We start from the raw sequence: 12999 nt of genomic DNA, 5'->3' as shown, positions 1-12999 counted from the left end.
TCAGCTCGCCAGTCAAAAGCATGAATGGTTTGTCTGCGCATGGACCACCGTTCAATCAGAGCACGGGGGAGACGGGACTCACTGGGCAGACTGGAGCTGTCAATCAGCTGCTCCCTGACCATGTCTGAATAGGTAGGATAGTGCAAAGGAACAAATTATAGAACTGGAAAGGCAAGAATTCTTTGAGCCAGAGCAAGCCTTTTTTTTCAGACAGACAGTCCACTTTCCCAGCTCTCAGTGCCTGATTTCTCTGAGTGCATGGCTGATGCTGAACGACAATGTATTTCTGCTGCTGATGCATGGTGGGGGGGGTGGTGGCGGCGAGAGAGAGGGAGGGAGAACGGGGAGAGGGGAGCAGAGGGAGATGGGGAGGGATACGGGGAGAGAGGGGGGCACAGAGGAGAGAGTGGGACACAGGGGAGAGGGATGGAGAGAGAGATCTAGATCACTCCTGACAGATGGACATCTATCCAGAATCTCCGCATCACTACATCAAGTGTGTGGGCAGACATTGACTACTTGTGCAAGCAAAAACAATGCTGGCTATCTCACTATATAGGGAAAAATGTGTTTTAAATTGGACTGTGTTTTGATGGCTTTAGGTTGTCCATACACTTTATATACAGATTAATTGCACCCCTGTCCTTGGCTGAGTCAATAATTTTGTCAAATGTCCGTGGTGCAACATGTTGGTGCCGACCCATGGTTCAATCGTAACCTTGAAAAGGGAATTGGATAAATACTTGAAGGAGAAAAAAATTGCAGGGATATGGGAGAAGAGTAGGGGAGTGGGCCTACCTGGATTGCTCTTCAAAAGAGCCAGAGCAGACTTGATTGTCCGAATAGCCTCCTGTGCTATTCTATGATTCTCCACCCCCTCCCCAACCTCCCTTTCATTACAAAACTGGGACCGAGTCAGATCAATAATTTGCTAGGAAAACCTTGCTTTTAAATAGCCTCTTTGGAACTTCTGTATAAAAGTTAATAATCTTGTAATTGTTTCCAACCACATGAAAGTGTTTTGGAATCTTAGACTTTCTCTTTAATCAGCACTCACGATGCTTAGAGTTGTGTTTCGGATAAATAATTTTATCCTATGACTAAATACTCTTCAGTACTTTCACCAGCTCATTAAAAGAGTAAATTTGCATTTTTAGTGCGTTGATCCTTTTGCAGAGTGCTGCAATATTTCAGCATTATTGTTATAATCAGAATACTTATTTAACAAGATTGAACAATTTTTTTTTTCTGCGCCTAGGGTTCTCCACACACAATAGATATTAAATTAGGAAAGGGGTAGGCCATTCAGCCTCAAACACATTTTCCCCCATTCAGTTAGATCATGGTTATTTGTATCTCAAATGTGTTTACCCCCCTTTGATTCATATTCCTTGATACTCTTATCTAATAAAAATCTCTATCGCAGTTTTGAAAATTTAAATTGACCCACAGCCTCCACAGCCTTTTGGGAGAGCGAATTCCAGTTTTCTCCTACCTTTTGTGTGAACGATGGATGCTTGATTTAACTCCTAAATGACTAAGTTCTAATTTTATGACTGTGCACCCTGGTGTGCCAGCCATGGCTCAGTTGGTAGCACTCTTGCCTTTGAACATTTCCATAAATCTTGTCAGTCAGTTACTTGTTTCCCATAATTCACAGGCTTTGGCTAAACCAATGATCAAGCAGCAAATAACTCAGTGGATTGTCGAGTGAATTGTTTATTGCTGTGATCTTGACGGAAAGAGGTCTAGTCAGTGCTCTACAGAAGCTTCCAGTGCATCTCTCAATCGGGTTCCGATTGATAGTATTTACAAGTCCTCCATGTGGAGTAGTCCATATATTTGCCAAGCATGGGGCAACTGCCCACAATGGGCTGAATTTCATCAGCCGTCTAGGGATTGGCAGGGTGGTGTGGGGGCCCACAAAATAGCGAGGAAAGGCAGGGGGTGGACTGCCCGTTGCCTTCCCAACGCCATTCAATTTGGTTGGGTGGGGAAGGCCCAGGACGACCTTCCCGCCCAGCGGCCAATTGAGGCCCTTAAGTGGGGAGACCACCCAGTAACACCAGGCAGCCTCCTGTGAGCTCACTGGGGGGGTGTTCTCCTGCTTGGGAAATCCCACGGAGGACCCAGGACAGCAAAGGTCACCTCTGCGCCAACACCCATGCCCTGCCCTCTACAACTCAATCCCTCACTGGGTCCTGTTTCACTGGCCGCGCCGAACCTGCCCCCATTTACCTGTTCTCCAAGGCTATATGACTGCTCCTGGTCCCAGACGTACTGTAATAACAGCAGTGGCCACCACTCCCAGTGGCACTGCTGAGCTGCCAGCCCTCTGATTCACTGGCAGCTCTCTGAGGCCTGATTCCTGTCTTCAAAGGGAGGGGGAGCTCCAGCGCCATGCAGTTAACTGCTTGAGCGCCGTTAAAGGCTGCCAGGGGTAATTGAGAACTGCAGAGGCAGGGTTCCCCTTGCCTTTCTTGCCCGGTGTTGGGATCCCCTCCGCCTTCATAAAATCCTGCCCAATAATGTCTTTCGTAGATAGAAACATAGAAAAATAGGAGCAAGAATAGGCCATTCGGCCCTTTGAGCCTGCTCTGCCATTCATTATGATCATGGCTGATCATCCAACTCAGTAACCTGTTCCTGCTTTCGCCCCTTTTCCTTTGATCCCTTGAAACCCAAGAGCTATATCTAACTCCTTCTTGAAAACATACCATGTTTTGGCGTCAACTGCTTTCTGTAGTAGTGAATTCCACAAGTTCACCACTCTGTGGGTGAAGAAATTTATCCTCATCTCAGTCCTGAATGGTTTACCCCGTATCCTTAGACTATGACCCCTGGTTCTGGACTCGCGCATCACTGGGGACATCCTTCCTGCATCTACCCTGTCAAATCCTGTCAGAATTTTATAGGTTTCTATGAGATCCCCCGTCACTCTCTTGAACTCCAGCGAATATAATCCTAACCGACTCAATCTGTTGTGACAAAAGTGTATACCGTCCTCTACAAGAGACTATGTTCACCTGAATTCTGCATCACATGGTATCAAAAATATAATAAATTAAGATGGATCGCCTACTTCATAACTCATGTTGATTTCATCTAATGAGTTTCTTTTTCATACACCATGATCCCACCCAACCATCCCTCAGACATAGACACAATCAACATTCCTGCTAATTGTTTTTTGGAGTGCGCGGATGATTTATTTAAGTGCGTGGTGGCTCCTTTAAATTTTTTTGTGCTGCCACACATATGCAGTAACTTCAAGGGGCTGACTTATGCGCAGTCTGCACAGGGAGTTTTGGGCTACTCCACAGCCACACAGCTTACAGGGAACATGAGACGCAATGGGCTGAATCACTGTTTCCTATGTTGTAAGTTTTTATGGTTCTATGGTACACTATTTTATATTTTTGATTAGCAGAAGACTCTTCAGTATGATTGATGAGCAGACCAAGACATGTTCCCTTATCAGTTCTAAAAGTTTTCCATTCTCCAGGCGCAAAGGTATTGGGAAGAAATTTACAAAACCCACCACCAATGGCAATTTATTGAAATTTGTTCACTTGCTGTATCGAAATTGGATCAACCTTGGCTGCCATGCATTTTCTTGCTGCATTTTACTGCAGAATAAAAGGAGAAGGAGCAACACTTGAGTCCCATCTTTACCAACATTTTACAGCTCTGTCAGCCAAGAGTAAAAGCCTGGAGGCACATGAATTTTAAGTTGCTCAAAGAAAAAAGAAATAACTTGCATTTAAAATAGGGCTTTCATAACCACAGGATCTCCCAAAGTGATCCACAATCAAGTGCTTTTGAAGTGCAGTCACTGGTGCAGTAAGGTAGGTAAATGCAGCAGCTGATTTGTGCACAGGCATGTCCTACAACAGCATTGAGCTAAATCATCAGATAATCTGTTTTTAATAATGTTGCTTGAGGGATAAATGTTGGCCAGGATACTCTCCTTCGAAAAGTGCCACAGGATCTTTGTGTCCGAGAGAGCAGACATTGGTTTAACATCTCATCCAAAAGGTAACACCTCCAACTGTGCAGCATTTCTTCATTGCTGTCCTGAATTGTGTCAAGTCTCTAGAGTGGGCCTTAGAACCCATAATCTTCTGACTCAGAGGCAAGAGTGCTACCTCTGAGCCAAGGATAACAAAGTGGGTTGCAAGTTGGTATCCCGATAAGAAAATAGAGCAAAGGTGACTGGTTTAAGTAGTTATGAGTACTAAAAGCTGGATCCACAGCCCCATTTTAGTATTAGCAAACTGTGTTTGTTTAGAAAGCTGTGTGTAAATTAATTTGAACAGCTCCCCCCATAACAAATTGTTTCATTTTTATTCCAATCTGCAGCAACCTTGACAAGCTATTCAGAAAATGTCGAACGTACTAAGTACAGTGGGGAAAGTAGTAAGGAATCAAGCTCCAGGACAAACCTTAAACCGTGGCATACTCAGAAATCTGCCATGGATTCTTGCCTGTATCGAGTGGATGAAAATATATCTGGCTCCACATTCAGCTTGAATAAATTCCCAGAAAGAAACTTGGAGACCGTCTCATCTCAGTCTGTCCATTCCATCCCTCTGTACCTGATGCCTCGACCAAATTCTGTAGCAGGTAAGAATATAGATTTGGTGTTTGTAATAACTCAATAGCTCATGCAATAAAATACCAGTCATGACTGTTAGTCATTTATTGTGACTATCAGTAATTTTATTGTGGTTGCTTAATTGACTAAAGTCTGTGAATGTAAGTGTGGTTTTATAAGGTTGCACTCCTAGCACAGAATCTTGCCTTTCAGGAGCACAACCAGAATTCAGGTGCCTGTAATTTCACTTGTAAAATTGTCCCATAGACTTCTTTTCAAAGTTCATTGTGTAGGATGCACACCTTACAGACAGTGCTCTCTCCTCCCCTTTCTCACAATTTATTATTTATTTTCCTATACTTTTTTTAAAAAGATATTCCACAATCTCCAACCTGTAGCATTTTCAGGCTAAGAGGCAATTGATATAGGTAGGACCCTGTTTTTGATGGTCTGTAAATGTGTACTAGAGGATGTAAAGTGATCTACCTTCCTTGTGAAGATATGCCTCTTTTTGTGCTGCCTTTTTAAACATCTGGTCGAGAGTGAGAACCCGTGTGTGGGGAATCATTTAGAGCGTATTATTGTTAGTTGACATAACCATCAAAATTGTAAAAGCAAAATGAATTGATAAACTTCAAAATTAAGCTATTATGTTTTTTTTTCTTTTGGGGGCTATAAAAGTTCAGTTCTTCTCCTAAAATTGCATGGTTATCATTTAGAAAGAGCCCAAATTCTATTGCCAAAGTGCTATGCCATCATGTTGCTTTATCACATTCCAGTTACTGGCCTTTGATCTGTATAATATTGCCACTACCACACTCTTAAGCCCACCATGCAATATTTTGTCCAATATGCATTGTGAATATGTTTACAATAACTGCTGGCAATTTAATAATTTAAGACTCGTAACTCAGCTAATTTCTGATGTCCTGAAAACTGAGCTGAGTTATAATTTGCAACTTTGTTAGCCGTCCGTTGTGCAGTGGTTAGCACCACAGCCTCACAGCTCCAGCGACCCGGGTTCAGTTCTGGATACTGTCTGTGCGGAGTTTGCAAGTTCTCCTTGTGACTGTGGGTTTCTGCCTGGTGCTCTGGTTTCCTCCCACAGCCGAAGACTTGCAGGTTGATAGGTAAATTGGTCATTGTAAATTGCCCCTAGTGTAGGTAGGTGGTAGGAGAATGGTGGGGATGTGGTAGAGAATATGGGATTAATGTAGGATTAGTATAAATGGGTGGTTGTTGGTCGGCACAGACTCGGTGGGCCGAAGGGCCTGTTTCAGTGCTGTATCTCTAAGTAAAATAAAATATTACCTGATTGTCAATAAGTACTATGCTTTCGTACAAATGATTAAAGATAAAAATGTGTTGATTGGATGATGATGTACTTTAAGGTTTGAGGTATGTCTATTAAAGATCGTTGGAAAACAAATTATTGGCTGAAATATAATTTTAGAATTGAGCATGGCTCATGGGAATAAAGTGTAGCCTTTCTGCAGTGATATGAGTTGCTATGTAAGTTATAAAACAACCTATTGTATGTTTCTTATAGGTATTCACTTACGAATTTTTGATGTAATTTTCTATGTATTTGCTGTAGGAACTCAAATCCTATTACAGTTGATTAAGTTCTATTGTTTCATATTCAAATGCATCATGGGTAATTTAAAGTTGACTAGAATGCTGTCATTTTAGGACATGGTGCTGCACTTTACGACGTACTGCCTGACAAAACAGTTACAAGCCTTTCAAATATAGTGTTTGAAGGTGGTTAAACATTAATGGAAATAACAAACTTCGGACTAATATATATAAAAAGTGTGTATGATATATACACAAAATACAATAACTTTTTCCAACTTTTGATTTATAGATCCTTTTTAATAACCTTAGTAATTGCTTGCTCCAAATTGATCTACATTATTGTTAGTTGACATAATTATCAAAATTACAAAAGCAAAATGAAATGATAAACTTCAAATTTAAGGGTTTTTTCCCCCCTTTTGGGGGCTATAAAAGTTCATTTCTTCTCCTAAAATTGCAGGGTTATTTTGGCAATCTCCCTTTATAGTTTCCTCGCTTACTTACCCTTTCTTTCTGAAGTGGAAAGGAGGGGGAACTTTTTTTCTCTTTGATTGCTTGTGCTTCTGTTCCAGTTGGAAGATATTAATCAAAGTATTTGGATGCCAACTGCTGTTGTTTTAATCGAACAAGCAATCGGCTAGTTTGGCTACAGCGTGCCATCTGAAATCTTGTCAAGATTGCACAGCAGCAACAATCTGAAAGAAAAGTTTACTTTGAGTTAGAGAACAGATACACAGATTGTAAACCTTGAAACAATAGGAGAATTTCCAAAAGCTCCAGAGTTAGGTTAAAAAAAAAGGGTCATTTTGTGTGTCCAATGTGCGAAATTTCGCAAAATAAAGCTTAATTTGTAACATATAGAACAATAAAATGTATATTTTTAAGACTGAAATTATAACCATTAACCGTCATTAACCTTTGAATTATTTAAAAGAAAACCTTTCAGCCAAAATCTTTTGGGTAGTTACATAGCAAAACTACAGAGTACATGGAGTTAATAGGCTGTGGGGTCACTGCCCACAGTACATTGAAGGAGGAGGAAGGAATTGAGTTGTTCAGGTACAGTGTTAAAAGCAGTATTTGTGCAGAGCATCACTGGGCTTAGAATTCATGTTGGAGAATTGTAATTGTAAGTAACTGACTGAAGTATAACTTCCTTTTGAGTTCAGCGAACCATACTATTAAGTCTGAATATGACTGTTTTCCATTTTTAACAACTGATCAGGGCTGTATCTAAAATGCTTTTGAAACCTTATTCAATACATGTAACTATATTTTCTTTGTAAGATTACTGCAAATTTCTATCATTTACACAATAGAGGTGTTTGCATTCGACCTAATGAACAAAAATGTTAAAAATGTTGTGTTGAAAAATGTGATTGTTATATATAAAGTAATGAGTTGACCGTACAAACAAACTGCTGCCAAAACATTTTAAAATAGCGGATATTACAACAAAAAAGTGTCTGTTTGCAAGCTAGCCTGACTTGAAACTTGAATATTCCCGACTGTGTACTCGCTTCAAATTTTTCTTGACAAAAGTATAAACAGTTGTATAGTAGCTCTTTGCAGGCACCCTAATTCTTAGACATGCTTATGAATCAATGAGTTGCATCACAAGTAGTTGAGTGTATCCTTTTTTTTGTCCTTTTTGGCCTTCTTGTCAAAAGAGACAATGGCTAAGCACCTAGAGGTGGTCAGTGGTTTGTGGAGCAGCGCCTGGAGTGGCTATAAAGGCCAATTCCAGAGTGACAGACTCTTCCACAGGCGTTGCAGGTGAAGTTGCTTGTTGGGGCTGTTACACAGTTGGCTCTCTCCTTACACTTCTGTCTCTTTTCCTGCCAACTGCTGAGTCTCTTCGACTCGCCTCTCTTCAGCCCCGCATTGATGGCTGACCGCCAGCTCTGGCAATCGCTGACAACTGGCTCTCACGACTTGTGGTCAATGTCGCAGGACTTCATGTCGCGTTTGCAAACGTCTTTAAAGCGGAGACATGGACGGCCAGTGGGTCTGATCCCAGTGGTGAGCTCGCTGTACAATATGTCCTTGGGGATCCTGACATCTTCCATGCGGCTCACATGGCCAAGCCATCTCAAGCGCCAAAGGCTCAGTAGGGCGTACATGCTGGGGATGTTGGCTGCCTCCAGGACTTCTGCATTGGAGATACGGTCCTGCTACCTGATGTCAAGGATTCTCCGGAGGCAGCGAAGATGGAATGCGTTGAGACATAGCTCTTGGCTGACATATGTTGTCCAGGCCTCACTACCGTAGAGCAAGGTGCTGGGGACACAGGCTTGAAACACTCGAACTTTTGTGTTCCGTGTCAGTGTGCCATTTTCCCTCTTGGCCAGTCTGGACATAGCAGCAGCCGTCTTTCCCATGCACTTGTTGATTTCTGCATCGAGAGACAGGTTACTGGTGATGCTTGAGCCTAGGTAGGTGAACTCTTGAACCACTTCCCCAATAAACATGTTCCCAGACTTACTCAAAGCAGCACAGAGAAATAGGTAAGTGCTTCCTTCACAGAGAGGGAAGGTTGGAGGATGATTTAAACAGGTGCTCTGAAGGACTACTAGGCAATTGTTGTAGGGAAGAGTAACAGAATTCGAGGAACAGAAAGCTGTAGCTAACACACACTGCACCAACAATGTGCTGGTGGTGGAGGGAGGGCTGTTAGGCTAGTGGATGAACTGCTGATCAAGCAGCCTGCTTTGTCTTGGATGGTATTGTGCTTCTTGAGTTGCACCCATCCAGGCATGTTGTGAGTATTCCATCACACTCCTGATTTGTGCTTTGTAGATGGTGGGCAGGCTCCGGGGAGTCTGCAGGAGAGTTACGCAGTGCAGAATTCTCAGCCTCTGACCTGTTCTTGTAACCACAGTATTTGTGTGGCTGGTCTTGTTCAGTTTCTGGTCAATGGCAAGCCCTCCCGCCCCAGGATGTTGATGGTGGGGGATTCAGCGATGGCAATGCCATTGAATGTCAAGGGGAGATGGTTAGATTCTCTCTTGGAGATGATCATTGCCTGCCACTTGAGTGACGTGAATGTTACGTGCCAATTATCAGCCGAAGCTTGAATGTTGTCCAGGTCTTGCTTCAAGCGGACACAGATGACTTCAGTAAATGAGGAGTTGCGAATAGTATTGAACACTGCAATCATCAGCAAACATCCCCACTCTGACCTTGCATTGGAGTGAAGGTCATTGATGAAGCAGCTGAAGATTGGGTCTCGGACACTACCCTGAGGAATTCCTGAAGTGATGTCCTTGGGCTGAGATGATTGGCCTCCAACAACCACAAACCATCTTCCTTTGTGCTCAGTATGACTCCAACCAGTGGAGAGTTTTCCCTCTGATTCCCTTTGACTTTAAGTTTGCTAGGGTTCCTTGATGCCTCACTTGGTCAGATGCTGCCTTGATGTCAAAGGCAGTCGCACTTACCTCACATCTGGAATTCAGCCCTTTCGTCCATGTTTGAACTAAGCCTGTGATGAGGTCTCAATGTTCAGGGAACAGTTGGCCTATCTGAACCTTAGCAACGACCAATGTTTGAAATGTCTGTGCTCTACTAAGGAAGCAGTCACTGAAATCTGCTAAACGCTGCCGCCACAACTCCAACCTCGGAGCAGGGTGAAGACCACATTGACGGTAGCTGTGAAGGTGACTGTGGCTATGAACTTTTATGTGTCTGGCTCCTTCCAGGCTGATGCTGGAGATATTAGCAACATCTCGCAATTTACAGTGGACTGTTGCATTAGGGAGGCCACTGAGGCTCTCTATTTCCCTCTTGCCAGAGAAAAGCAGGCAAAGTGAACACAAGGGTTTGCAGACTCTCCCATGATGCAGGGTGGCATTGCTTTGCATGTGCTTCACATCAACTCTGCCATTTACCAGAACCGAAAGGGATTCCATTCTTTCGACGAATGACCATATGTGTGACCATAGGCAGTACATCATGGAGGTCAATGCCTGGTACACTGGCAGCAGTCTTGATGTGTTCTTTCTGCGGCAGTCTGCTGTGCCAGCTGTATTTCAGCAACCATGGCAAACCAAAGGGTGGCTACTGGGCAACAATGGCTGTTACTGATGTCATGGTTCATGACTCCGGTTTGCACATGCACATGGCGGGGAGACTGAACAATTACTTTGTGTCTGTCTTCACGGTGGAAGACACAGAAAATCTCCCAGAAATACTAGGGAACCAAGGGACTTGTAAAAATGAGGAACTGAAAGTAATTAGTATCCATAAAGAGGTAGTACTCGAAAATTTAATTGGATTGTAAGTTGATAAATCCCCTGGACCAGATGAGCTACATCTCAGAGTATTGAAGGAGGTAGCTATAGAGATAGTGGATGCATTGGTGGTTACCTTTTGAAATTCTATAGATTCTGGAAGGGTTCCTGCAGACTGGAAAGTAGCAAATGTAACCCCACTATTTGAGAAGGGAGTGAGAGAGAAAACAGAGAACTACAGACCTGTTCGTTTGATGTCAGTAGCAGGGCAAGAGTTAGAATTTATTATAAAGGATGAGATAACTGGACACTTGGAAAATAATGAAATGATTGGGCAGAGTCAACATGGATTTGTGAAAGGGAAATCATGTTTGACAAACCTGTTTAAGTTTTTTGTGGCTGTTTCTTGTAGCATATATAAAGAGAACCAGTGGATGTGGTGTTTTTGGATTTTCAGAAGGCTTTTGATAAGGTCCCAAACAAGAGGTTGGTAAACAAAATTAGAGCACATGGGATTGGGGGTAATATACTGCAATGGATTGAGAATTGGTTAACAGACAGAAAGCAGACAGTAGGAATAAATGGGTCATTCTCGGGATGGCAGGCTGTTACTAGTGGGGTACCGCAAGGATCAGTGCTTGGGCTATAGCTGTTCACAATCTATATGAATGACTTGGATATGGGGAACAATTGTAATATTTCCAAATTTGCTGATGACTCAAAACTAGGTGGGAATGTAAGTTGAGAGATGGATGGAAGGGAGGATTCAAGAGGATTTGCACAGGCTCAGGGAATGGGCAAGAACATAGCAGTTGGAATATGATGTGAATGTGTGAAGTGATCCACTTTGATAGAAAAAAAATAGAAAGGCAGAGTGTTTCTTAAATGGTGAGAGGTTGGGAAGTATTGATATCCAAAGAGACCTGGGTGTCCTTGTTCATGAGTGTTAAGACCCGCTGAGAAAGAGGTCTAAGGTTCCCTTTCAGCCTGGTCTTTCTGTAACAGGGTTTAATTTTTAACACACTGTTTTTAGCTTCCCCTCGGTGAATCCTTGTTCACCATTTTCCAATTATAAGGCAAAGAAACCAGCACAAACAGATTTTCTTGGGTTCAAAGAAGAAAGATTGAAATTTATTAAACTTGAGCTTAAACTCTTAATTCAGTTGACGCCTACGGATACATGATGCGTCCACACTAACATACATAAAGGATATACACATGCAAATAGAGACAGAAAAGAACAGAAGAAAAATAAAGTGGAAAAGTTTGAGGCAATATCTAAAGAGTTTTTGTTACAGTTCTTCGAGCTCGCTGTAGAGTTCTTGATTGTCGGTAGATCTTGCTTTTCGTTGGGGCCCAGTATTATTCTTAAATTTTGTTCGCTGTAGGAGACTTTTCTCTCTTGGTGTTCATGTGTCTTCAGTGGATTCAGAGGCTTGTGAGAAAGAGATGAGAGCAGACAGGAGCAAACTGACACTCTGCCTTCAAACTCTTTGTACAATTCAGGAAAAACAAGGTTGCCAAGCAAGTTAGTCATGTGACTAACTGGTCTGACCATGTCTTGGATTGTATCACTTTAGCAGTCTCTGGAATACTCCTGTTACAAACAATACCTGGTGATCAAGGTCCATTGGGGGTTGAATGTGTCAGGGAATGGTCCTTTGTCCTTCCAATCACTGTCTGTTATTATGCAAATGTCTTTTCCAGCCACGGTTGATCTGTTTAACAAGTCCTGTCTTCACTCCAGTAACAGTTTAAAATCAATGTGCCTCATTCTTGGCAGGTGGGGGCCGAGCATGACATTGAGTCACTAAAAGCTAGTATGCAGGTGCAAATTGTATGAGAAGGCAAATTGTATGTTGGCCTTAATTGCAAGGAGATTTGAGTACAGGAGTAAAGATGTCTTCCTGCAATTATAGAGCCTTGGTGAGACTGCACCTGGAGTATTGGGTTCAATTTTGGTCACCTTATCTAAGGAAGAATATATTTGCCATAGAGGGAGTGCAATGGAGGTTCACCAGACTAATCCCTGGGATGGCAGGATTGTCTTATGAGGAGAGATTGCAGAAACTGGGCCTGTATTCTCTAGAGTTTCGAAGAATGAGAGGTGATCGCATTGAAACTTACAAAGTTCCTACAGGGCATGACAGGGTAGATGTGGATAGGATGTTTCCTCTGGCTGGTGAGTCGAGAACCAGGGCACGCAATAAGGGGCAGGCCATTTAAAACTGAGATGAGGAGGAATTTCTTTACTCAGAGGGTGGTGAATCCAGAATTCTCAACCCCAGAGGGCTCAATCATTGAACATGTTCAAGACAGAACAAAGAACAGTACAGCACAGGAACAGGCCATTTGGCCCTCCAAGCCTGCGTCGATCTTGATGCCTGTCTAAACTAAAACCTTCTGCACTTCCAGGGACCGTATCCCTCTATTCCCATCCTAGTCATGTATTTGTCAAGATGCCTCTTAAACGTCACTATCGTACCTGCTTCCACCACCTCCCCCGGCAGCAAGTTCCAGGCACTCACCACCCTCTGTGTAGAGAACTTGCCTCGCACATCCCCTCTAAACTTTGCCCCTCCCACCTTA

General features: G+C 42.8%; 1 protein-coding gene across 16 annotated transcripts in view; it reads left to right on the top strand.

Annotated features, from left to right (window-relative positions):
- The window catches only part of tanc2a (tetratricopeptide repeat, ankyrin repeat and coiled-coil containing 2a), a 1142739-nt gene that overhangs the window by 781232 nt on the left and 348508 nt on the right, over positions 1 to 12999 (top strand). For all 16 annotated transcript variants that reach the window (XR_010969054.1, XM_068013145.1, XM_068013151.1 and 13 more), the window contains one exon: positions 4363 to 4626. Coding sequence is in view for 15 of the 16 variants with exons in the window: in XM_068013145.1 (XP_067869246.1) it covers positions 4363 to 4626 (264 nt within the window). In the remaining variant the exon portion in view is untranslated. The remainder of the gene's footprint in view (positions 1 to 4362; positions 4627 to 12999) is intronic.

Source organism: Heterodontus francisci, chromosome 33 (assembly GCF_036365525.1).
Source record: "Heterodontus francisci isolate sHetFra1 chromosome 33, sHetFra1.hap1, whole genome shotgun sequence".
Classification (NCBI taxonomy): Eukaryota; Metazoa; Chordata; class Chondrichthyes; order Heterodontiformes; family Heterodontidae; genus Heterodontus; species Heterodontus francisci.
The sequence above is the reverse complement of the archived record's forward strand: the minus strand, read 5'-3'. Positions and strand labels throughout refer to the sequence as shown.